The sequence below is a fragment of the Phlebotomus argentipes genome, unplaced genomic scaffold, assembly GCF_947086385.1.
Source record: "Phlebotomus argentipes unplaced genomic scaffold, Phlebotomus argentipes genome assembly scaffold_4, whole genome shotgun sequence".
NCBI lineage: Eukaryota > Metazoa > Arthropoda > Insecta > Diptera > Psychodidae > Phlebotomus > Phlebotomus argentipes.
Window position 1 is genome coordinate 12,432,304 of NW_026776174.1, and position 24,281 is coordinate 12,456,584.

The 24,281-nt window shown below is 43.0% G+C and overlaps 3 protein-coding genes across 6 annotated transcripts; all 3 read left to right on the forward strand.

Annotated features, from left to right (window-relative positions):
• Positions 1–227: 227 nt before the first annotated feature.
• On the forward strand, positions 228–6,185 carry LOC132258944 (importin-5). Its single transcript, XM_059756506.1, has 6 exons — positions 228–420; positions 801–950; positions 1,015–2,310; positions 2,827–3,967; positions 4,713–5,025; positions 5,094–6,185. Exons 1-6 carry the CDS (start codon positions 340–342, stop codon positions 5,413–5,415), a joined length of 3,303 nt encoding a protein of 1,100 aa, XP_059612489.1. The 5' UTR covers positions 228–339; the 3' UTR covers positions 5,416–6,185.
• A 114-nt stretch (positions 6,186–6,299) lies between these two features.
• On the forward strand, positions 6,300–18,221 carry LOC132258945 (uncharacterized). 2 transcript variants are annotated; one of them, XM_059756508.1, is made up of 4 exons: positions 6,300–6,751; positions 14,158–14,274; positions 17,261–17,504; positions 17,572–18,221. In XM_059756508.1, the coding sequence occupies exons 2-4, from the start codon at positions 14,169–14,171 to the stop codon at positions 17,900–17,902; spliced, it is 681 nt and encodes a 226-aa protein (XP_059612491.1). In that variant the 5' UTR covers positions 6,300–6,751; positions 14,158–14,168; the 3' UTR covers positions 17,903–18,221. The 2 variants fall into 2 exon arrangements, with proteins under 2 accessions (XP_059612491.1, XP_059612490.1); XM_059756507.1 differs by lacking the exon at positions 6,300–6,751 and adding an exon at positions 8,521–8,711.
• A 1,408-nt stretch (positions 18,222–19,629) lies between these two features.
• On the forward strand, positions 19,630–23,824 carry LOC132257449 (glucose dehydrogenase [FAD, quinone]). Of its 3 annotated transcripts, none has more exons than XM_059754347.1 (4): positions 19,630–19,690; positions 21,303–22,603; positions 23,038–23,474; positions 23,534–23,824. In XM_059754347.1, exons 2-4 carry the CDS (start codon positions 21,391–21,393, stop codon positions 23,735–23,737), a joined length of 1,854 nt encoding a protein of 617 aa, XP_059610330.1. In that variant the 5' UTR covers positions 19,630–19,690; positions 21,303–21,390; the 3' UTR covers positions 23,738–23,824. The 3 variants fall into 3 exon arrangements, with proteins under 3 accessions (XP_059610330.1, XP_059610329.1, XP_059610331.1); XM_059754346.1 differs by having other exon boundaries at positions 19,633–19,823; XM_059754348.1 differs by having other exon boundaries at positions 19,677–19,711.
• Positions 23,825–24,281: the final 457 nt, after the last annotated feature.

Here is a 24,281-nt window from a genome sequence, read left to right on the forward strand (position 1 = left end):
CAAGCACATGGACGGCTCATTCCTCCACCAGGTGGCACTGTTGCCGCTGAGAAGAAGAGTTGACGGACATTTCCAACGCTGATTTTCTGCAGAAAATACTCAAAGAAGCATTCAAATTAGAAATTCAATCCTAAAATTCTCTTCTTGACTACTTTCCAACGTGATTACGAACTGTTCCCATGAGCGTCATCACTCCATTTCTGATTTATTTGCTATTAAATTTTCCGTCCTGCGACAATTCCGGTACTCTTCGGTGTCCCACGTTTTCTCTGATGCGCTGGCGGACGTAACCTTGCGGGGTTGGCTGTCATTTCATTTTCTCTTTCAAAAGGCGAAACAATGGCTGGCGATCAAGTGCAGTTCCACCAGATACTAAACTCCCTCCTATCCGTGGACAATGACGTCCGACAGCAGGCTGAGGTATGTGAATCGCAAGCCCGGGTGCCCCCGCATGCGGTGGTGTGTGTTTTGTGCGGAGTCTTGTGGCGATGTGGGCGCAGGAAGTGCGTGAAAAGCGTGTGACAACAAACAACGTGCTTGCCAGGGGCGCCTTCGATTGGCGAAGCGCGTCCGTCAAGGTGGTTCTCTCGTGGCGACGAGAATCATCTCCGGATGAGTCACGCGGGCTGAGTGGAGTGTGATTGCGGTGCGTGGGGCGATTTGGGGGCGGCAGGAAGTCGTGTGGCTGGCATGGGTTGGTCGGGAGTGACGCATGTTTGAGCGTCACTCGGATGTTTTCCCTCCAAAAGGCGTACAATTGCCGGAAGGCTTGTAAATTGGGGTTTGTTTCGTCCTTGCAGGAAGCCTATAACAACATGCCGGTGGGGGACAAGATTACACACCTCCTGCTGGCCATCTCCACCGCAACCTTGGCCGAGGAGGCGCGCTTGATGGCGGCTGTTGTGCTGCGGCGACTCTTCTCCTCGGAGTTCCAAGAGTTCTATCCTCTGGTGAGTGATTTGACCTCTTTCCAGTGACCTTGAACTTCAGCGAACTCTTGTGTTTCTTCCTCAGCTTCCACCAGAGCTTCAGGGGCAGCTGAAGCAGCAAATAGTGACACTGGTGCAGCAGGATGAGTCACCGAATATGCGCCGCAAGATCTGCGAGGTGGCGGCCGAAGTGGCACGGAATTTGATTGACGACGATGGCAACAATCAGTGGCCAGAGTTCCTGAGTTTCCTCTTTCAGTGCGCCAGCACGACTAATTCCACCCTCCACGAGTCCGCGCTGCAAATCTTTGCCTCCGTGCCGGGAATCTTCGGCAACCAGCAGAATCAGTACTTGGAGGTGATTAAGCAGATGCTGACCAAGTCCATGAGTCGTGAGGCCACGCCGGAAATCCGCTTTCAAGCCGTGCGCGCGGTGGGAGCTTTCATTCTGGCGCACGAAAAGGAAGTGAACATCCAGAGGAGCTTCACTGACGTCCTGCCGCGTTTGATCTTCATTATTGCCGAGAGCATTGAGCAGCAAGAAGACCAGACACTCATCAAGCTCTTGATAGACCTGACGGAGTCGTGTCCGAAGTATCTGAAGGCGCAGATTGAGGCCATCTTCGAGATGTGCATGAAGGTGTTCCGCAGCCAGGATGTGGAGGACGCGTGGCGCCACATGGCGCTCGAGGTGATGGTTTCCCTGTCAGAGAACGCCTCGGCGACGGTGCGAAAGCGCTGCGACAAGTTCATCATCGCCCTCATTCCTCTCGTGCTGCAAATGATGACGGATCTGGAGGACGATGACTCGTGGTCGGTGTCTGAAGTGTCGGAGGAAGACAACAGTGACAACAACATCATCGCCGAGTCCTCGCTTGATCGCCTGGCGTGCGGTCTGGGCGGCAAAATGGTTTTGCCGCAGATCATCGACAATCTGCCGACGATGCTCAACAGTCCGGACTGGAAGCAGAGACACGGCGCCCTGATGGCCATCTCGGCCGTCGGCGAGGGCTGCCACAAGCAGATGGAGTCCATCCTGGAGAGCATCATGAGCGGCGTGCTGGTCTACCTGCGCGATCCACATCCACGTGTCCGCTATGCCGCCTGCAACGCTATTGGGCAGATGTCCACGGACTTCGCCCCGGTGTTTGAGAAGAAGTTCCACGAGCAGGTGGTGCCCGGACTTCTCAGTCTCCTGGACGACGTGGAGAATCCGCGCGTGCAGGCTCATGCCGGTGCGGCACTGGTGAACTTCAGTGAGGACTGCCCGAAGGCCATTCTCACGCGCTACCTCGATGCCATCATGACGAAATTGGAGATTATTCTCAAGATGAAGTTCAAGGAGTTCTGCGAGAAAGGGACAAAACTCGTCCTCGAACAGGTCAGTTCTGTCACATTTATCATAAAATTAATTGCCTGAGTTGCTGCCAAGAGACACTCCCACGCGCCTTCTCTCGTTCCCGGAACAGCGAAGTGTCTTATCGTGCCAAATGCACAGTCACAATTCCCTCGTTGGGCAAATATTGCAATTTATCTCTGACTGTTTGCTCCTTTATTTGTGCCACACACTGAAATTCGTTGCGTCATGTCAATAACAAGGTGCTGCTTCCGGAGAGAAAGAGAGAAAATTACGCCGTGTGATCAGAGTCTGATGCGTGAGTGAATTGCAATGGAAAGAAATTCAAGCCAATGATGCTATTAAATTTTCTGGGAAAGCAATTGAAGCAATTAGAATGAAGATGCTTTAAATATAATTCAACGTTCGTTTTATCTGATAGTGAAACTATGCCAAAGATTCAATCACAAGACTGTCTTTGATTTTGATTTTATTCACTTTTGCTAGTGGAAAAATAACATTTCCCACCCATATAAAAACACTTTTTATGTTCATTAACAGGTGGTGACAACAATCGCGTCTGTGGCTGACACTGCAGGGAAGGACTTCATCACTTACTACGACCGCCTCGTGCCATGCCTGAAGTACATCATCCAGAACGGAAAGACAGACGACATGAAGATGCTGCGCGGGAAGACAATCGAGTGCGTGAGTCTCATTGGATTGGCCGTGGGTCCGGAGAAATTCGTGCCCGACGCCAGTGACGTGATGGACATGCTGCTGAAGACGCACACGGAGAATGAGCTGCCGGACGATGATCCGCAGACGGCGTACTTGATCTCCGCCTGGGCGCGCATCTGCAAGATCCTGGGCAAGCAGTTCGCCCAATACTTGCCACTGGTAATGGGACCGGTGATGCGAACGGCGTCTATCAAGCCCGAAGTGGCGCTGCTGGATAATGAGGAGATCCAAGACATCGAGGGCGACACAGATTGGCAGTTTGTGAACTTGGGTGAGCAGCACAACTTTGGCATCCGCACGGCGGGTCTGGAAGACAAGGCGTCCGCGTGCGAGATGCTTGTGTGCTATGCGCGTGAGCTGAAGGAGGAATTCGCTGACTATGCCGAGGAAGTGGTGCGTCTGATGGTGCCCATGCTGAAGTTCTATTTCCACGACGGCGTGCGCACGGCGGCGGCCGAATCGCTGCCATATCTGCTGGACTGTGCCAAGATCAAGGGCTCGCAGTACCTCCAGGGCATGTGGCAGTACATCTGTCCAGAACTCCTCAAGGCCATCGATTCGGAGCCCGAGGCGGAAGTGGTGCCAGAATTGCTGCACTCCTTCGCCAAGTGCGTCGAGACTCTGGGGCCGAATTGTCTCACCAATGATGCAATAGAGCAGGTGCTGAAGCTCATCAATAAGTTCATGGACGAGCACTTCCAGAAGGCGGAGAAGCGCGCCCAGGCGCGAAAGGAGGAAGACTACGATGATGGCGTGGAGGAACAATTGGCAGAGGAGGACAACATTGATGTGTATCTGCTGTCGCGTCTCTCCGATGTTATTCATGCGCTCTTCTTCACCTACAAGGCGGGATTCATTCCGTACTTCAGCCAATTGATTCCGCACTTCGTCAAACTGCTCGATCCGTCGCGTCCGTGGTCTGATCGACAGTGGGGACTGTGCATTTTCGACGACCTGATTGGTGAGTTGATTTCATAACCATTATCAGTATTTTGGTTTAGGTAACGTTACCAAAAACAGAGAGACAAATAGGGAGAAAAATAATATCAATTTGATATCAGATAAAGAAGCTGTGGAATTAATTATAAGTGAAAGAACAGCTCTTATATTGAGCTAGAAAACTTATTTTATTCAGCAATCACTCACTTATCATATTATCCAGTTTGACATTCTTTAATTCTTGATTTCGTAACGAGACCTAAGAAATAAAGGCTTAAAATAATAGGGATAAGGATCAAACATTGGCAATTTTACCATTAACATTAATTTAAGATTTAAGGTGAGAAGATAAGCTGCTCTTATAACAACCCGCTTTCCTACGTGAATTATTATTAATAACTTCAAAAGGGTTTTAATGGGAAATATGTATTGGGCGATGTCAGAGAGAGAGAGAGAGAGAGAGTGAAGCGAGTTAAAACTGGCGTGGGAGATTATTAAACAAGTCAATTTGGAACACCTCACGTGTCAAAGAAAAGGGAAAACCTTTTCTGCTGTCCAAATAATTAAGGTTGTGATGACTAGAGCTTGGCAGCAGAGTGTTGAGTTTTGGGTGGCAAATAAACTTTCTTCACTCTCTGTCTAATTGTTTGCAAAAAGAGTTGGGCATTTTCCCTTTGCCAAATTGTCCGCGCGCGAAATGTTGTGAAAAGATGGGCCTGAGGCGTAACTGACGCTCTTTTGTGTGCTCTTGAATTCCTTTTTGGCAGAGTTCACTGGACCGATGTGTGCCGAATACCAGCACTTCTTCCTGGAGCCGATGCTGCAGTACGTGACGGACAAGAAGGCTGAGGTTCGGCAGGCGGCGACGTATGGATGTGGCGTGATAGGTCAATATGCGGGTGAGCAATTTGCCATGGCGTGCGCGCAAATGATTCCACGATTGGTGGAAGTGGTAAACAGTCCAGGGAGTCGCGAGCCGGAAAATGCCAGTTCCACTGAAAATGCCATCTCTGCAATCACCAAAATTCTCAAATACAACAACACAGCCTTGACAAATACAGATGAGATCATAAATTTGTGGTGAGTTGAAGATGGAATGTACAATGTTTTGAGTGGGTTTGTAATTAATGCATGCGATTCGCCGGCAGGTTCTCGTGGCTTCCGGTGGTTGAGGATGAGGATGAGGCCCCGCACGTGTACGGATATCTGTGTGATTTGATCCAGGCGAATCATCCCGTGATTCTGGGGGCCAACAATGCACACCTGCCGCGAATTCTGTCGATAATTTCGGAGGTGTTTGTGCGCGACCTGATTCCCGTGCAGCATCCGGACGCGACACGGTTGCTAGGCATTGTAAAGCAACTGGAGCAGAATCCGGAGGTGTTTCAGGCGTGCGTGAATGTCCTGACGCCAGAACAGAAGCACGCCCTCGAGGAGGCATTCAGGGACATGACGACAACTTCCGCCTAAGTTTACGCGCGAGCACTCTTTATTTTAACTTCTCCTCTTCCTTGTCCGCGAGATTGGTATTCATCTGTTACTCATCGAGGACAAAGGAAACGAATTAAGTAACACACACGAGGTATATTTTATTGATTTATACATTAATTTTTAAATTGATTGCATGTGGCGAGAGAGGCACAATGATTATGTTGTGTTGGTGTCAACGTGGCTGGAAGAAGTTCGGCTCTAGCAAAATGTGGGATTCAGATGAAAATAATACAATTAATTGTTTAATGATTCAGTGCAACAGTTCACATTAATAGATGTCCTTCCAAAAAAAGAACACTAGAGAGATTAGCTGTAGGCACGATATCGCTTTATGCTGCAATTGAAATCCGCCACGGTGATAAAAATACATTGAGGAAGAAAATCCCTCAAAAACAACAACAAACTATATCTGATCACATTTTAATTGTTACTAAAATAAAAAAAAATTCACATTGTATTGTTAAATAGACCAGAAGCAACTTGAGATGTCTAAATTCACTCCTTTGGCCTATTTTTCTGTATAATTTCTTCTGATGCTGTGAAAATATTAATCTATACTTTATAAAATATGATATATAAAACAGTACTGTAATGAATTTAAAAAGAAAAAAAAATACGGAAGACATAAAAATTGTAGTAATCTTTTAAGTAATGATTATATTGCTTTGTTGTAATTGCAGTACGAAAAGAAGAACAAGAGAAGAAAAATATGTATAATGGATGGTGAGATAAAAGAAATTATAACTTAAGAGTTGTGTGGAAGAATTATTATCGAGAAACTGCGCGGCGAAAGGTTTTCCGAGTCCCATTCGCGCGTGAAAGGGTGAGAAGTGGTGAGAAAAAAATGGAGAGAAAAATATAAATGCACGTATTTCTTGATATATTTGCCTTTTCGATTTGCGCGCAATTTTCCAAAGGGGCGTAAAAGTGAAATCAATCATTTTAAAAGGGAAAATCTCTTCGGGGGGTCGAACTTGCTAATCTGTCAATGGCGTCATGACACTTAGGAAGTGAGATTCTAGTGTTTTTCAAAGCTTCAGTGTCGATTTTAGAACGGCTTGATTTTCGAAGCAGAGAAGCGCATAAGAGAAACATCTGCAGCATTGTAAAGAGGAAAGAGGCGAAAGAGCAAACAAAGTGGATCAGAAAGTACACAGTTTAACACGAAAAGGAAATCCCCGATGAGTACATAATATAAAAGGTGATGAAAATGGAAGAAAGGAGGAGCATATTGTTCCAAGCCCAGACAATTCTTCTTATTTTAAGAGTACAAACTTCAGCTGAAGCTAAAATGGCTAAAATACTGTTTCTAAAGGTAAGAATTTCTCCCATTTAAAGCAAAAAGCGTACATTTCTAAATTTGTTCACTTACCAACTTTTCAAGGCTTGATTAGGCAATTTTTGCAGACTAACGAGTTTCAAAACTCTAATTTTCCTATTTCGTAAAGATTCTATGTCAATGAATAAGTAAAGCGAAGGCATTTTAGCCATAAATAGAATATCTTTTGCACTATAGTTTGGCTAAAATCATGCTAATAAATACATATTTGATCAACGAGGAATAATATTAGGCATATGAATAATATGGGCACCACTGAATTCCCTAATTTTCGATCAACGTCTTGAAAAATCCTTCAAGTACGGAATAAATAAGCAATTTGAAGGCTTCGCCCAATTCGGTATCAATTGGAGTGCGTGCTTGGTGATAAGGAAAGGCGAGCAGATCGAAAAACGGGTATTTTTGGTGGCGCACTCGGCGATGGCCAGAGCGAGAGCATTGCGGGGCGCTGGTTGCGAAAAAAGGGGGACCCGGATTGGGCTGATGGCAATGCGGGAAGCGGGGAAAGTCCTGCGTCGAAGAGGTCGATGAGCTTTTTCGGTGTTTCGCCTTTGTCTGCGTTCGCCCCTCTGTGCATATTTACGGGAACACTGGGCGGTGGGTGGGCCTTGGCAGTGAAGACGCGAGGGTTTGGGAAGCACGTGCCTGACCCACACTCCGGTCGTGGCGTCGTTTTCTCCGGCTCCCGAACAAACACACAGTCAAATCCAGCGGATCTTCGCATGTGTGCGCCTCGGGAGTGTGTTTTCATGTGCAGAATTTGGCGAGAAAGTTTATTGGCGATTCCGCGCTGGGTGACAATAATAGTCATAATTTTCACCGGAAGACACGAGGCCGAGTGAACCCTAAAAAAAATACACCTCGTGGCGCAGACAATCGATGAAAGCTGATAATGAATTTATCTCTCCAGGAGGGAAATCAATGCTTCGAGGGTCATCGCGATGTTACATTCCTGAGCGACAGATTTCGGCTGCCTCTTCAACTCCTCTGGAAGCGTGTGTTTGTTTATTCGTCCTCCTCTCGATCCACTTTGATTTTATTCGCATGCGGAGAAGAGCGAGAAATGTGATAAATGGGTTGCGGCAGAAGATACTTGACTTAAGGGATTGAAACCCGTTGTGGATTTATGAAAGATTTCACGCTGAAACATTTCAATGGACGAGTTTCGGTCTTGAAATGTAATTGTGTACGGGAAATCCTTTTAATATCCTCTTGAATTTTGCAAATTGGTGAGAGAAATGAAAGAGCAAAATAAGTAAAGAACGTGTGATAATCCCACTTCTGACACCAGTTTTCACTGGATTTTATCAAATTTTCAGAGCAAATCTTCTTTTGCATCACTCCTTGACATTTTCAAAGTGACTCAAAACAAACAATACAAGCATTCCGCGAAGGTCTCATTTCCTCCTCATTATCGCAATAAAATCAATATTGGATATTAATTAAACTATACCCGCTGAAAGCAAATAATGTGTCGAAAAAGTGTGTGTTCTGATCATTCTAGATAAAATTGTGCTAAACAGGCAATGCATTAAGCAAGGAATTTGTGACCCTGACGTCGCGTGTCTCGCGGAGACTTTATTGGAAATTCCTGAAAGTTTTCATGTCTCACGTGTGAAATTTTCGCTGGCGCATTCCCTGGCGAGGCGCACTGAATGCGGCAACAAACGTGGGGTCTTCGTGCAGCTCGTTGTCGACGCCACGACGAGAGACATTGGCTCCCAACTCGACTCAGCAAACTGATTGGGGCTTCATTCGTGGTCGGTCACTTACGCGAGATACTTCTCACGCCGCTGAGCAATTCCGCGTCTCTTGCGCTTACAATTTCCAGTTTTTCATCACGTATTCGTAGTTAATCTGGAGGGTGAATTTAGTGAAATTGTGGGCAGATTTTTTCTCATTCCTAGTGCATTATTCCATCCACAACATCAAGCAAGTAAGTGAAGAAATTCAGAAGAATATTTCGCGTGTGTGTTTCCCAATTTGGAATTAAAACCGTCGGGAGAGGAAAGAAGCATAGATTGGCGGAAAAAAGAGTCATTAAGAAGGTGAAATGCTCTCGTAATGGCAATTTTGTTCTTCACGTGTTGCCATTTACGGTCTAATTGTCGGAAATTCTACCTTTCTTCACTACTCAAGCGATCCTGCGTGAATTGTCGACATTCGCCACAATTTACTCATGCAAATCTCACTCCACAAAACGTTCCAATTGCTGAACTTCTCATTGTCTCTCGTGTGCATAATTAATTTCATTCGGCACAGTGAATAAAGAAATTGTAAGAATTGTCCATCGAATTTGCAAAGTGAAGAAAGTGCTCTCAATTTTTCTCCAATTCCTTCTAAGGGGAGAAAAGTCAATGGAATTATCATTAAAAACGTACTCGAGTTCATTCTCTCAGTCAAATTGAATAAATCAATCGGAAATGGCACAATAAAACTCTAAATCACTTTTAATGGCATTATTGCTACACGTGTAGACAGTCATTTACCCTCTCTTTTTATTCCTCATCATCTCACCAGCACTCCAGAGCCGCGCACATTCTGCGACTTTTATTGGGGCCTTTGTGCACACTTTAATTGTAGGAATTTATATTCCAAAATCATATTCCATTACGATAACGACTGTGGGTAAAAATGTGCGAGAGACAAGTTGAGAGCGCGTAATTTTGGACACATGAAGAAAGAGAAAATCACCTTACATTGTATTGGGGGGCTTGAAGCTTTATCATAAAATGCAAATCTCTTGCAACACTTCTCACGGACAGTGAAGTATGCTTTGAATATTGCGAGATTGCTTCTGTCTGTCATATTTTCATGCCAAACTCACGTCAAAATGACGAAACTGTGCGGGGTTTATGCAGATTTCTGTGTGTGCTTCTCGTTTGCCTTAATGACTCTTCATCGTAGGATTGGAATAATAAAGCCGCAAAAGTCAATAATTTTGAATGAAAGTCCTATTAGACTTTCATTGAAATAAACATGACAATTGCCTTCAATTAGCATCCTAAATGAGTCTAAGGAGTATTTCTATGCTGATCAGCACACCGAAGTCTATGAACTCGTGCTTGGCGAAATTCTGAACGAAAACAGCTGCGCAGAGTTAATTCACAAATTGTGTGTTATTAGCCAACTTTCAAATGAAGCCCATAATAAACTGGGAGTGAGAGCAATAATTGAGGAAGTGATATGTGAAATTACAGGTCATTGCGCGGCAAATTTGAGCACTATTGACCCCTCGGCCCAAATATTTTCATACACATGAATGGCGTGAATCTCTGTGAAGTATCTCGCGTACTTAATATTTTCCCGCTTGAAGGCTGTACTGAGAAAAAAAGTACAAATTGTCGGCTGTTTTTAGCTCCACGCAGAGCGTCGAAAAAAACCGGGCTTTGCAAGTCAAAGTCGTTTTATGCGCGTGTACTTCTTTCTCCTCTCCTCAAACAGCTCTTTTGTTCTTCCCAACGAACTGCAATCATTTGGGAGAGACTCGGTGAGGAAGTGTAAAGAAAGACGCGAAAGAGAAGCAACAGAGAGAAAGAGGCCTCGAGGAACGCCTCTACACGTGTTTGATGAAACAACTCATTCACTTGGCCATCAAGCTTTAAATAATGCAAATGGATTTGGTGTGTCTATAAAGTGAAATTGTAATTAGTCTCTTGATGGGTGAAGGAAGATTGTCAGCACGGCGGGTTTGATAAGAGGGAAAACCAGTCGATTTTCGACAGACACATCGCGAATACGATCAAAATTGAAAGCATCGCTCCATTGCGAACTGTCTAATTAGTATTCCTCGTGAGACCCCAGACACAAGACTCACGATAATCACGTAGAATGAAGCGTTATCTGCTCGACAAAGGAAATACTTGTTGATTTCCATGAAAATGACCCAAATGTTCCATTTTTGGCGTATACAAACACTTTTATCGGCCATATAAAGTCATTAATCGATAAAATTTATCTAAAAATGTGAAACAGTCACATGTGTAGCTGCAATACGCCTGATTCAAATACGATTAAGCAGAAAAAACACAGCTTCTGACGATATAAAACTATTAACTTTTTCCGTTTTGTGGTTTAATGGTTCATTTGACCCAATGAAATGTGGCAAAATTACCCGCAAATCCGAGTTAGGAAAGTGAAAAATCTCGAGCTTAATCTCTCTCATAATTGCTACAAGGTGATTTTAAGCGTTTTATTCGGGTTTTCATGAGGAATAAACACTAGAACGCTTGGAGAAATGTTTACAAGAATATTCCACTGAGAAATGTGGAAGTTTTTGTGAGAATTTCGGGCTCAAGAGCGACTAGGAGAAAAATGATTGCAACTGTGGGTGAAGTATTAACAAATCTGTAACGCACAAAGGCTTTAAGGACTCCCACGAGGCACAATGGCCCTTGTGGCTCTCCTTCAGCACAAATCCACCCCTTTTGTTTTCGGAATGATTTTCTCGAGGGTTTTTTCCTGGGCACAAGAAAGTCCTTTCTTCAAACTTGACCCACAATCTAAATTACACTCCCTCCCTTCAATTTGTACGTGATGGAATTTTCAGTGAGATGACGGAATATATTCAAGTCTATAACGGAATTGTTTATTTTCGCTGATCTCAGGAACGTTTACTGTCGGTGCTTGAGCACGAAAAGGGGACTCCTGAAGATGAACATCTCGCACGTGAGCTTCAATTTCTCAGTGCATCTCACTCACAGGCGCACTCTTGGAGAAACTCCACGTGCAAGTGACAAGCGCTTTTTCCCAGCCAGAGTGAAAAAAAACAGTGTTACTGTGCCAAATGGCCTCGCAGCGTCGGCAAAAGACGGCATTTATGGGTTATTAGGAGTCGCAATGTATTATTTTCTGTCATTCGATGGCTTTTCCTCATCATTTATGCTGCGCTGCAGCCAAAGCTCACTCGCCACTGAAAGCGAAATTTTAATGAGACTGCAAGATTAGTTGCTACAACAACATCGCGTGTTGGTATAATCTGATTTTTATTGGACACAATAAGTGACAATTTGAATTTGTGACGGCTTCTCTTTCGCTCCACACAACACTTGAAATTAATCACCTTATTGGACTTTCCTTTCAACACTTAATTTCCCAGAAAATAGTCATCATTATTTCCCCCCTTCTCCGACACGCGCGCGCGAGATGCTAGTTTAGCTAAAATATCGCTGCAATTCATCAGTTTTTCTGAGAGATTCTCATGCCGGGGAAAATCCACGGGGGTTCAGAGATTCACTTTCGTGCTCTTCCCACTGCGTGCGTCCTAAATGCCAAGACATTAAAAGCACATCGCGATGAGGAATTGCTCTATACATATTAATATGTGTATCATTTGAATTGGACAAATAAAGAAATTAGTTGGCATTTCCATATTTTATAGATTCACTGGTGTTACAATAGCCTTTTTCGCAAGGTGAATCATGATAATGGCGCGTTTCATAATAAATTCAACACTTCGTACATAAATTTAAAAGAAGCGATTTTAGGAGGAGCACAAATGGAATAAAGATATGAAATATTCTCCCTTTATGGTCGTACAAATTTTCACAATAGTCTTCGCATTTCTCTCAACGATATATCATGAATCATGGCTGGGAAATAAAGAATAGCAAATGACTCCGAAGTACATTTTATATCAGTATCAAGTTAAGTTATCATTTTTTTTTCTCTGTAAAATATTTGGAGTATGTTTTTATCATCTTTTATGCCAAATATAAAGTCATTAAAAAATATCAGCTGAGCAACAAAGTACGGCCAAAGTTGGTGAAAAACTCTGCATTCCGCTTAAAAAACGGTGACACGCGGAAAAATCAAACTCTATTTTTAGCTCTCGGTTGTTCTTCTGTAAATCGCTAATTGTTCCATTCCAGTGATAACATTGTTTTGTTTGACAAACAACTATAAATGCGAAAATTTTAACGGACGCGTGTCTCCAGAGCAATATCGTATTATTTATAAACATTACTCAAATGGAGAGCTTTTTCGCTGATCTTGTGCACTTTTCAAGGTAATTTCTTGGCCCTGTCGCGGGCTTTCTTTTCACTGGTGGGCTTACAAATTTACGATCTTACGTAAATTGGGCAGCGAAGAGGAGGCTTTCGCGGTGTAATCTGTGTCATGTTGAGCGCACAGTTTTTCAGGAGGCGCCAAAGCGTGGCTTGTGTTGGTAATTAAGTCATTGGCCATTGTAATGTGGCGTTAAGTGACGACAACGAATATGAGAATGAGCTGCGAGGAAGGCAGCGTGATTGAGGGAAAAGTTGCGATGCGACACACCACTTAATTGGATCATAATATTTACTCTATGATTTCATAAGCATCGAGAGGCCACATGAGCGCTTTTTTGGCCACCGTAAAAATCACACAGATTGGAGAGCGATCGCTACACGTGCCAAATAATTTTAGTCATATCTCTCGCACAACTGCTGACTCTGACCGAGAGATAGGCAGAAAGAGAAAGAAAAAGGTAGACACGAGGAACGTAACAAGTGCACCGCGGAAAAAACTCGTTTCAGCCACACAACCATGAGAAGGTTTTTGATGATGAATTCACCACAGTCACGAGATTTATTTCACTCTGATTTCCGTTTGATCCGCGAAGGCCCGTGCACGATGGACATTTGCATGCTCGTGGAAGATCGCTCACACATGCCAGGCCAAAACACCCACCGAGTCATCACTATGCAAATTGCCGCCTGAATACCGTAGCTCCGCAATACATAAATTCCTCATTAATTTTATTGGATCACTTTCCTAGTCCATATCAATTATCTAATGGCGAGTTTGTGTTGATGAAATACCTCATATGTGACGCGAGCAAAAGGGCGTATCGAATGTCTGGGAAACAAAATGTAGTGACATGGAAACCGCACCACAAAATATCATTAACGTGAATCACTTCGCGAATGCCTGTGAACGTGAATGCGACTCGTGAATTAAAGTAGGGTGCAAAATTTCAAGAAAGTTTCCATTACACCTTGAATCCACACACTAAAGTCCTTGTTAAGTCACTTGATTCCGAGTCCTTATTGTAAATTGTGGGCAAAGAGAAAGTTATAACGACTCTCATTCACTTAAATAACCCAATTTAAGGCCATTGCGTCCACACTCTTGTGCGCACACCTGAAATTTTCACTTCAAACCGTCAAATTCCTTCAACTTTAGCCTAGTGTTTGGAGTGACAATTAATATGAGAGATGAGGGTGTTAATTGAAAATCAATTCCCTCAGCAACACATGCTGCTTACTCTTCTCATTAGTGAGCGCGTGAAGATGATTAAAAGGAAGAGTAATTTGAGACGAGGTGGTTCTGCTGGCGAAATGCCCTCACCTTTACACTCCCCCGAAAATCTCTCTAAATCACTCTCTCGTTGCCACTTGCAGAGCTCAGCATCATGGCCCCGACAATTAGTGTGTCAAATGAGCGGAAGCCAAAGTGCAGGCGATCCCAGAGGAGAAATCAGCAGCCGAGTTCATCGTCGGTGTCTGTTATCAGCTACGGTAAGTCAACAACCTCACTTTTGACTGTTTTTTTCTGCGAATCAGCGCGAATTCTGAGAAGAATGAGCTTCCATTGGTAATTTTCTGGAGAGAAGATGTCTCACAACTTCACCTCGCAATAAAGTCTAACGATGTCATTTGAAGCGTGGGTCATGACCTGCACCTAAAGCACGTAAATCCCGTGTCGTTTATGAGATTTAAAATTAAATTTAACCCTAATGGCGATAGTCGGCGCAAATGCTCTCCCATTTCACAACACAGAGCTTTCACTGCGGGTGGTTAAAATTGCTTGTGAGCTTTCCGGGCATGATGGATTACACGTACATTCACACCAATTTATCTCTGTGAGTAATTAATGTGAAATTTAAAATTATTTATGAATGCTTGACAAAAACAAATGACTGTCTTTTCTTAATCAATTTGATAAGCAGGTCATTTGCATCAAAAGTTTTCCTCTCGAGATATGCAAATACTTTTCTCATCAAGCACAAGGTGAATTAATTATGTAACAACAGTTGCTTTGCTCTAAATACACTTCTTAGGACTCGATTACGCTAACAATACCTTAGGAAGTTTCCCTATTCTTATTATGGCGGAAAAGGAGGCTTTGTGTGAGAAAAGTCAGGCCGCAGAGAAGCATTGTGAGGAGTGGCAATCATTAATCCCTGTCGAGTGGTTCTTTGACCTTTTCCACCATAAACATCACGTTCTGAGAGAGGAAAACCTTGAAACTTGAGCGCATTTCAAAGAAGCTCCCCTACTTTTGTGGAGCTTTTGTATTTTTTTCTGTAATTCTCTTTTCGTACACCATTAAGAATTCACACATAAATGTTTTGTGCAAATATTTAAGTCTGCGGAAAAAGCTTCTATTTGTTATTTATTCAAATTCTGAATAGCATCTCATTGATAGGTATATTCTATGCTGTGAGAATCTCAATGATGTTTGCTCGTCTCTTTATGAATTCAATATGTGAAATTATAATTAATTTTAATCATCTATATTTTGGGAGTTATTATCCATGCAGAGACAATAAAATTTACGATTAAATGTCGCATTTAATTCGATGCTAATGTTTATTTTCACACTTGTATTGAAGTTATTAAATTTGTTTTTGTGGAAATCAGTGAGCGAATACATAATTTCTTGAGCTCACGAGGTGTAGCTGATGAGTAACTGAAATCGAGATGCTCCACGTGACATTTTCTTGACACACTGAACCAATATTCATATTTTCAGTCATTCATATACTGAAATTTTGCCTTTGATGTCACTGAAAGGCGTGCTGTGGAGTTAAAGCTCAATGGTCTCTTTAATCTGTCAAGATTCTCTCAAGAGATGTGATGATTATTTTGCTGTTTCCAAGTTTATGCCCAATTCACCCAACATGATTTTCTCGTCTGTCATAATCAATAAAGCGACAGTGATTTTCCCACCGTGAGTTTCAATGTAATCTTGGGTGAGCTACAAACGTCTATAAATCGCCACCTCACAAGTCACGTGTTGCCTCACGCGTCGACAAATCCATTCAGCCTCGTTGGATGCACACTTACAAAGTGCAATAATGTACATTGATTTATGCGGAAAGAAATGATTGTCATGCTCAGTCACACAGATTTTACCTCAGAAGCACAATGATGAGAGATTGGAAACAATAAAGACGCAGAGGTGCGAAATGTTCTTGCAATTTGCCCTCGAGTGGCAATTAAAAATCAATTAAAGCGGCGAGTGAGTGCGCCAGAAAGTGCACATGTTGACCTGTGCGATGGCACGAGTGGTAAACAAACACGATTGAGGGATCCGGGGGAGAAGATTAGTCACTGTAATTGAGGAAAATGAACACACTCGGGCTCAAACATTGATACATGTGCGAGAGCGCATTATGAAGTCAACATGCGATTTGCGATGATGAATATTTGCAATACAATGCAAATTGGCTCAGTCATGATAAACACTTCTGCCCTCGTGATGGGAATGTTGAGCGCGGAAAATAGAAAACATGCAGCGAGATGCGATGCATTAATGATAAAAACGTGCTAATGTTTGTCACATTCATGCTCAGCATCGAGAACTGGGGAAGGTTATGCAATGCGGCAAGAACAAAAATCGATGAGTGAGTCGAAAATCTGACCCGAATCACCGCCACTCAATGCGACACAATTCCCACAAAGCTCGAAGGTTGCCTCAAGTGCAGTCTTCTTCGCTATCAGTGCATTAAATTGAAAGTGATGAAATCAAAAATATGAGCGTATTTATAGACACGAGTTTGTAATTGGTATGACTTGAAAAATCACTGCAATCTTCTCGCTGGATTTCCCAAAGGAATGACAATCAAATGAAAACATTTAAGATGCTCTATCAATTCTCGGGAAAAACAGTAATGCATCAGGGCGGAAAATGAGCAGAGTAAACATAGTGAAAATGAAAGTTGCATGCATTACAAACAAACAGAGAGAAAGTGTATCTTTTGTCCAAATGGTCCACAAAATTTATCAATTATGAACTTAATGATACGATAAATTAGGTGGCGTTACAATAAATTACATTTATGATTGCGCAATTATTAAATTACAACATTAAGATGAATCACACGCTTAGCGTGTTTGAACAGCAGTTAACTTACAGAGGTTGACTATAATTTATTAATATCTGAGCAGTTCCTAAGCCACATAAATATGAAAGCTCTATGCATACAAGCTGAATAAATAATTAATATTTATTGAGGTCAGCAGGAGTGCGAGACTGCAGAAAATAATTTTACATCCCCTCAATGCATTTGCTTTGCTACCTTATCAATATACATACAGTTAAATACTATACGCTTCTTCTGGAAAATTTCACAAGTCATGCTTTCCTTTGATCTTCCTTTCATCATTGTGGGCAGGAGAAAAATGTAATAATACGGCTTCAAAGTTCCTCTGAACGAGCAATTTTTCACAAGTGAAAGGTCGAATCGTATCTCATGCACTTTATTGATTTTCTTCCCAGGGCGAACCGTCTCAAGACGCTCGTGTTGGTACCAGCGTCCTTCGCGCCTCCCAGCGATGGGAAAGGCGTGCGACCGTGACAACCGGCGAGAGTCAGTCGATGGAGAGGCGTCGGATGGCAGCCTGAAGATTGCCGTTGAGCCACATCGCCGCCACTCGACAACTTCCATGAGTGACAGCGATTCCAGCAGCGGCTGCTCTTCAGCCTGCTACTCCACAGACGTTTCCAACTCGCAGTTCTGCCGGTAAATTTCCCTTGCTCTGAGGCATAAACATTTTCCTCGAAATTGACTTTTTTGTGGTCTTCTGCAGCTGTGACTCGCTGAATATGTCAGACTTTGATGATGACGGCTTCAAGGAGGACAAGTCAGAGCTCGGCTATCCGACGAGGGTGATTTTGCCGGCAGCGAACAAGGATTGGCACGGCACGGGAAGCAACACGAAGGGTCTGCTGGATATTGCTATCAAGACGATAAAGTTGATTCAGCGGAATCAGCTGCTGCAGATGAAGTTGGCGCAGTTGCAGGCGGAGACCCATGCATTTATAACTTCCGTTATGGCTAATCCGGAGAACAGGGAGGCCGACCTGAGCCACTCAGACAGGGAATCATCGATGTCATCGCCAGGAATGGATGAGACATAAGTGCAAAAAATATGTCTCATTTTCAGCGTGAATGGACTGTGTGTGCTTCTGTTTATCGAGTGAATGTTAGAGAAACTTTGTTAGAATGTAAGTCACTGTTCACTTCACAGTACGCCCTGCCCTGAGGAAAATTATGTAGAGAGAGAGTGTTGGAAGTCGCATTAACTTGAAGATGATAATGACAATCACTTTGGCTACAGCTGCAAGAATTACTGGATAGAGCAAAGCATCTCTTCATGAAAATACCTCCACGTTAAGATGTGCAAGTAAACATATCAGACAATGTTCAAATAGTGGCAATAAAATTTATTGGAACTGCTGAAGAAATTAATGGTTTTCATTGTAAATAAATATCAGCAGTGGAGACGCCGAGTCGATACACAATTTTCCAGGTGAGAAGTGCGATATATATACTCTGGTGGAGGCGCCTGGTGTCTAGCCGAGACACTCTGGATAGTTTTGGATAAATTCACACTCAACGTGCGAAATGCCTTCAGTGAGAGCTTTAGCGCAATTTTCACCATGTTGCACAAGAAATACCTCTCTTTAGCGTTATTTCCAAATTTATAATTTATACTTTTTAGCGGTAGAAAATGTTTTCGTGCCACCCACATTGAAAAGAAGCGCGCAATGTTACAGGTGAAAATGTTTTCAATGTTGCACGTAATGAGACACAATTAACTATGGTGATAATTCTCGGTGAATTAGACCACAAGTTCATTGTACATTGCAAAATCATCCGCTAATTCTTTTCGTGTATCTCTTGAGATGATCACGACCTTGGATAGGGCAAATTGCTGCACATTTTTAGCGTGTCAAGAATTGTCATATTGCAAGTCACAAATTAATCAGAAAGAAGATGTTTACCTTGCGCGAGAATCACATTATTTTTCATGAACTTGTCCATTGTTGCACAATATAATTAATTTCAATTACCTTCCATTGCCTTGAAGGCCCGAAAAATATACCCGCAATGTGAACTTTGGGTGTTAAGCGGATAAGTGAGTGATTTTTTTTGCGAAGGTTTTCCAACGCATTGAGATCAGTAAAGAAATGCACTAAACCAGCCGGTGTTAAATGTCTTAGAGACATGGAATAAATCATTGTTGAGCAATGGTGGTTCGCATATAAAGTGTTGTAATGGTATTTGACGTTTTTCGGCGATTGCATTAATATGCAAAGTTATCAAATGGCTTTACAACTATTTACATTTACTGATTGGATGGGAATGAATGGTGTTTTCCGTCACGTATGCCATAAACACTCCATCGATTAAATGTGGAGCGATCGTGATCTATGAAGGGACAGATTTCAGCCTAATTGAGAGACACCAAAAAGCATTAGAAGAGACATTAACTGGTAGTACAAATGCTGGCACTCTATCATTTATATCTTCATTCTTATTCTGCTCATATCTCCTCCTCCTACACAAGAAGAACCATTTAGAGCATCAGACAACGTTGGCTGAAGACTCTTCAGATTTCATAAGTGTCTGAAAGTTACCTCACTGTCGCATCAATTTCAGAGACGCACTGCTATCATTTTGATCCACTCCCGTCGGATCGAAGAGGTGGTGTTTGTCTCACCTTTTCGACAGCCCGCGAAAACCTGTGCAGCATGGCGTTTTCATTCCCCGCCGAGTCACATTCTCCGGTGGAAACTGCTCGCCACTATTCCGAGGAACGTAGAGCTGGTCAGACGGAGAGCGCCTTTTCGGATTGACTCATCAAGTGTTTGTGATACGCATTGAAATTCAAATTGTGCCAAGAATTATTGTGCAGTTTTTCTGTGAGTTTCTCTTGTGCTAATGTGAGTTCAAAGTCAGAAGATTCTGGCACGTTTTGAGTGTGATCATCTGTGGAAATCAGAGCTAATTCAGTTCACCTCAGAAGCACCGCGTGAATTTTGGTGGCTTTCCGGGGTAATTGTGAGAAAAACGAGGTGTTAGATCATAAGTCATTGATCACTTTAACATGACTTATTGCCTTTTCCGCCTAAAATGACATGACAATTAAATTACACTCAATCGTACTCAATGCAAGTCTCGGGCAGAAGCTGGCCCACATTGTGGACTTCCTTTCACCCCAATTCTTCACTGCAGTCGTTGGCTTTCCGTTAAATAACTGAAGTTTGTGAATTTTTGAACATTGCGCAATTTATGCCCAAAAATTCATATCGATAAAGTGAATGGTTTTCTCGTGGTAATTGTGCAAATGATGTCTCGCCCAAAATATCCTCGCCACATTTTGCAGACAAGTTGACACAGTTTTCCCTCCAAATTCCAACCACTTCATGTGTGACTTCCATGATGAAATAGACACGGACTTGCGACTCCTCTGCAAATTTCATGCAGCATTATAAAATGATCACAGCTTAATTCATGTCATAGAACACAAATTTATTTGCGTTTTATTGCAACTGTGTTGCTGTTCATGATCACCTTGAAATCCTCGTATTTGCAGCAAGTTGCATTTGGAACAAGTTTACAAGAAAATTGCGTTGAACAATGAAAGCACACAACAGGGCTTCACTATGCACTTGATATCTTTATACACATTGTGCCACTGGTCACGTAGTTCTTGCACTCGATACACTTCCATTGACTAAAATTTGAGCGCAAAGTTTCAAGATCACTCTCAGTGCACGCGGACAGAAGAAACACACGAGTTCACATGTGATAGAGATTTTTACATAACCACTTTCGGTTTCAAGTTTATCCTATGTGGGTCAGCGGCTGTTCGCCTTATAAAATCGGATGAGAGATTGCCCATTTTTTTCTTATTAGCACTAAACAGTGTCTCTGTTTCATCTCCCATTTCTCACCTCACGCATTTTTAACATTTGATGGATGAGGCAATCTCTGCACAGACAATGCATCGTGGACTTGGCAATAAAATTACTAGGGCGATGATTTTAGCAACAGACAATCTGACTAAATACTTCATATGATGGGTTAACTTCAAGCATTCTATGTACATATTATCATTGGAGAGATTTTCTGAGTATTGCCCGAGGTGTTCTATCTCTTAATTAAATTTTATTTACGCTTCAAATCTCACCAATTTGCATATTTCGCACTGAACATTGCGCATTCCATCAATTTGACGAGTCTGGCAAAATCTGCAAAAAGAAAAATTCGCCACTGTATTTTTAGCTCTTCACTTTACATCTTCTTCAGCCATTCATCTTGTTGATATAATCCATTGTCACACTCTTTTTGCACCCAAGGCATGACTGCTGAGATAATTTTTCACTGGTGGTGACAAAGAAGTAGATTGAGAAAACCAGCACTTATGATATTGTGAACATAACTGGGAAGCGCGATGTTGAACTTGACTTTGAACTCACAAAATTGCTTGAAACGTGAATTCTCGATGGTGTATAATTGAGTCATTTTCAGGTTGGAGGAATACCCGAAGTTGCTGAGTGTGTTTGAACAATTGAGAGGAACTCTTTGCCATCGCGATTCAGTGAATGTCAACTGAACCATGCGCGACACGCGGCTCATAGCATTCATTCTTCTATCTATCAATTACTTCGTGCCGCAGATATGTGGTCAAGAGCTGCTGCGGACCCTGTTTGCCATGACGAACGACATCTACTTCAATCAGTCTTTCAGGGACACGGTCGACTTTCTGCCAGAGTATGACTTTATTGTGGTGGGCGGTGGAAGCGCCGGAGCCGCAGTGGCTGGCCGTCTGGCTGAGGTTGAGGAGTTCAGTGTGCTCCTCCTCGAAGCTGGCCAGGACGAGACCATCCTCACTGATGTGCCCTTATCGGCCAGCCTGAATCAACTCACAGCCGCCAATTGGGGCTACAAGCCCGAACCCAGTCCGATTGCGTGCGTAGGACTCAAAGGCGGCACTTGCAACTGGCCGAAAGGACGAGTTCTGGGCGGTACGAGTGTCCTGAACTATCTGGTCTTCAACCGTGGCCATCGACGAGACTTCGACGGTTGGGCGGAAGCGGGAAATGTCGGTTGGAGCTACAGTGATCTTCTGCCATACTTCAAGAAACTCGAGAATGTACAAGTGCCGCAGTTTCAGGACCCCGCCTACAGAGGCATGGATGGTCCAGTCACAATTGACCAAAGTCCCTTCGAGACTAAAATGTTGAGAGCTTTCCTCGAGGCTGGCCCGAAGTTTGGATACAAAATCAATGATCCCAACGGAAGGGAAATGTTGGGCTTTTCCAAAATTCAAGCCACGCTTCGCAATGGTCGAAGATGCAGTTCTGCAAAGGCTTATCTTCGTCCAATGGCCAACAGACCAAATCTACACATCGCCAAGAGGAGTTGGGTGACCAAAATCCTCATAGATCCCATTACAAAGACTGCCACAGGAGTGGAATTCCTCAAGAACAAGCGGAAATACGCCATTAGAGCATCCAAGGAAGTGATCTTGTCAGCCGGCGTGATTGGATCTCCTCAGTTGCTCATGCTCTCGGGCGTGGGACCAGCTGATCATCTCAAGAGCCTGGGCATTCCTGTGCTGCAAGACCTGAAGGTGGGATACAACCTTCAGGATCACATGTCGCTGCCAGGACTGGTGTTTCTCATCAACAAACCCTTGTCTGTTCGAGAGAGGGATGTTAATAATCCCTTAACTGTCATGGATTACTTCCTCTTCTCGCGTGGACCTCTGACAATCCCCGGAGGATCCGAAGGATACGCCTTCGTGAAAGTGCCCAACTCAACATTGCGTAAGAGATCTTGATAGATTTTCTAGCTCTATTGCAAATCACAAGGCAAATCACAAATTTGAATAGCCAATAATTTGGCAATTCTTTTATTTCAGTCATAAAATATTCCATAAATTTTATTTATTTCCGAAGGTGAAGCCAATTAAGTCACTCATCAATTCATAATAATTAAATTTATTTATAGCATTGTGTCATTACCAGAAAAACCACTTTTTCTCTGATCTCTAAACATTAATTTTGACTGATATGCATATGTTTTGAAAGAAAAAATGTTAATTATACTTTTCTCGGTGCACTTGACTTCACGTCAACTGACCCGATATCATTATTTATTGGCTTTATTGGTAGTAAAATTTTATGGTGTTGAGGTATGCAAAGGCTGTTAACACTCATATTTCACTGCATGCATTTCTGTTTGTTTTGCTCGTTCGCAGCTGATGACTATCCTGACATTGAAATCGTTTTGGGCACCGGTGGTCTCAACAATGACGACTCCAGGGCGATTGGACACCTGCTCGGGATTCCAGAGCAGTTCTACAGGAAGACTTACGGACCTATTCTCGGGAAGCACTCCTTCAGCTTGGTGCCAGTCAGCATGAAGTCGAGGAGTCGCGGGCGAATCACTCTCAGGAGTAAGAATCCCTTCCACTGGCCCAAAATGGTGCACAATTACAATCAGGATCCCGAGGATGTGAGAACCTTAGTTGAAGGAATTAAACTCTGCGTGAAGATTGGCGAGAGTGAGAGCTTTAGGAAGTACGGAGCGCGCCTCAATCGAATACCTTATTTGGGCTGTGAGAATGAAGTCTTCGGCAGCGACAAATACTGGGAATGCTGCATTCGTCAGATTGGATCAAGTCTCCAGCATCAGGTAATCACACGTGGCTGAAGAAAGTTATATCAAATTAATAATTGTGATTTTTCTTGCAGGTCGGCACTTGCAAGATGGGTCCTTCAGGCGATCCGAGTGCCGTGGTGAATCCTAATCTGCAAGTCCACGGGATCCGCAATCTCAGGGTGGCGGACGCCTCAATAATTCCCGTCATTCCAGCCGCGCACACGAACGCCGTGGCAATGTTGATTGGCGAAAAAGTGGCAGATATGATTAAGAATTTGTGGAGGAATTCTGTGTGATCGTTTCTAGCATCTCAGAAGTCAAGACAGTGGCCTAGTCATAAAGTTAATGCTGTAGAATATCCAATAAAATAAAATTCATCAATTTCGCGTGTAAATTTTATGTCATATGATGTCAAATTTGACCATGATCTGCATAATTTACAGCAATGCTCATAACTTCTTCGTCGCGATAAACTCAATGAATACAAAATTGGCTAATAAATATTTCGGGCGAAGTCATTTCATTGCTCATTAGGAATTCTGAATGACAAGATCAACCTCTTGTCTTTTTTTTCTCTTCTGTTTTGTACAAAAGTTTCTATATTTTATTTCAAGTTTAAGCTCACAAGGCGGAAAGTACGAGTTGCAATTTTAGATATTCTGCACTTTCATCACTGAAGACTAAGTGAAAAAAGTGCAGACAAAGCGGAATCGTTAGTCAATCGATAAGCAAATTATAAAGTTAATATGTTTCTACATTTTCATAAATAAACAAATCCGTGGAATTCATTTCAAAAGCACTTCAGCAAGAGTCATGCGCGCAGTTTTGTACACCTTTTCC

What these genes read in the sequence shown, in the direction of transcription:
- LOC132258944 (XM_059756506.1), top strand. Translation starts at nt 340, where the DNA reads ATGGCTGGCGATCAAGTGCAGTTCCACCAGATACTAAACTCCCTCCTA. An exon ending in TCCAAGAGTTCTATCCTCTG is followed by an intron (nt 951 to 1,014) that starts GTGAGTGATTTG and finishes TTTCTTCCTCAG; the next exon opens with CTTCCACCAGAGCTTCAGGG. An exon ending in CAAAACTCGTCCTCGAACAG is followed by an intron (nt 2,311 to 2,826) that starts GTCAGTTCTGTC and finishes GTTCATTAACAG; the next exon opens with GTGGTGACAACAATCGCGTC.
- LOC132257449 (XM_059754347.1), top strand. Translation starts at nt 21,391, where the DNA reads ATGCGCGACACGCGGCTCATAGCATTCATTCTTCTATCTATCAATTAC. An exon ending in AGTGCCCAACTCAACATTGC is followed by an intron (nt 22,604 to 23,037) that starts GTAAGAGATCTT and finishes GCTCGTTCGCAG; the next exon opens with CTGATGACTATCCTGACATT. An exon ending in GATCAAGTCTCCAGCATCAG is followed by an intron (nt 23,475 to 23,533) that starts GTAATCACACGT and finishes TTTTTCTTGCAG; the next exon opens with GTCGGCACTTGCAAGATGGG.
- LOC132258945 (XM_059756508.1), top strand. Translation starts at nt 14,169, where the DNA reads ATGGCCCCGACAATTAGTGTGTCAAATGAGCGGAAGCCAAAGTGCAGG. An exon ending in GGTGTCTGTTATCAGCTACG is followed by an intron (nt 14,275 to 17,260) that starts GTAAGTCAACAA and finishes TTTTCTTCCCAG; the next exon opens with GGCGAACCGTCTCAAGACGC. An exon ending in TCCAACTCGCAGTTCTGCCG is followed by an intron (nt 17,505 to 17,571) that starts GTAAATTTCCCT and finishes GGTCTTCTGCAG; the next exon opens with CTGTGACTCGCTGAATATGT.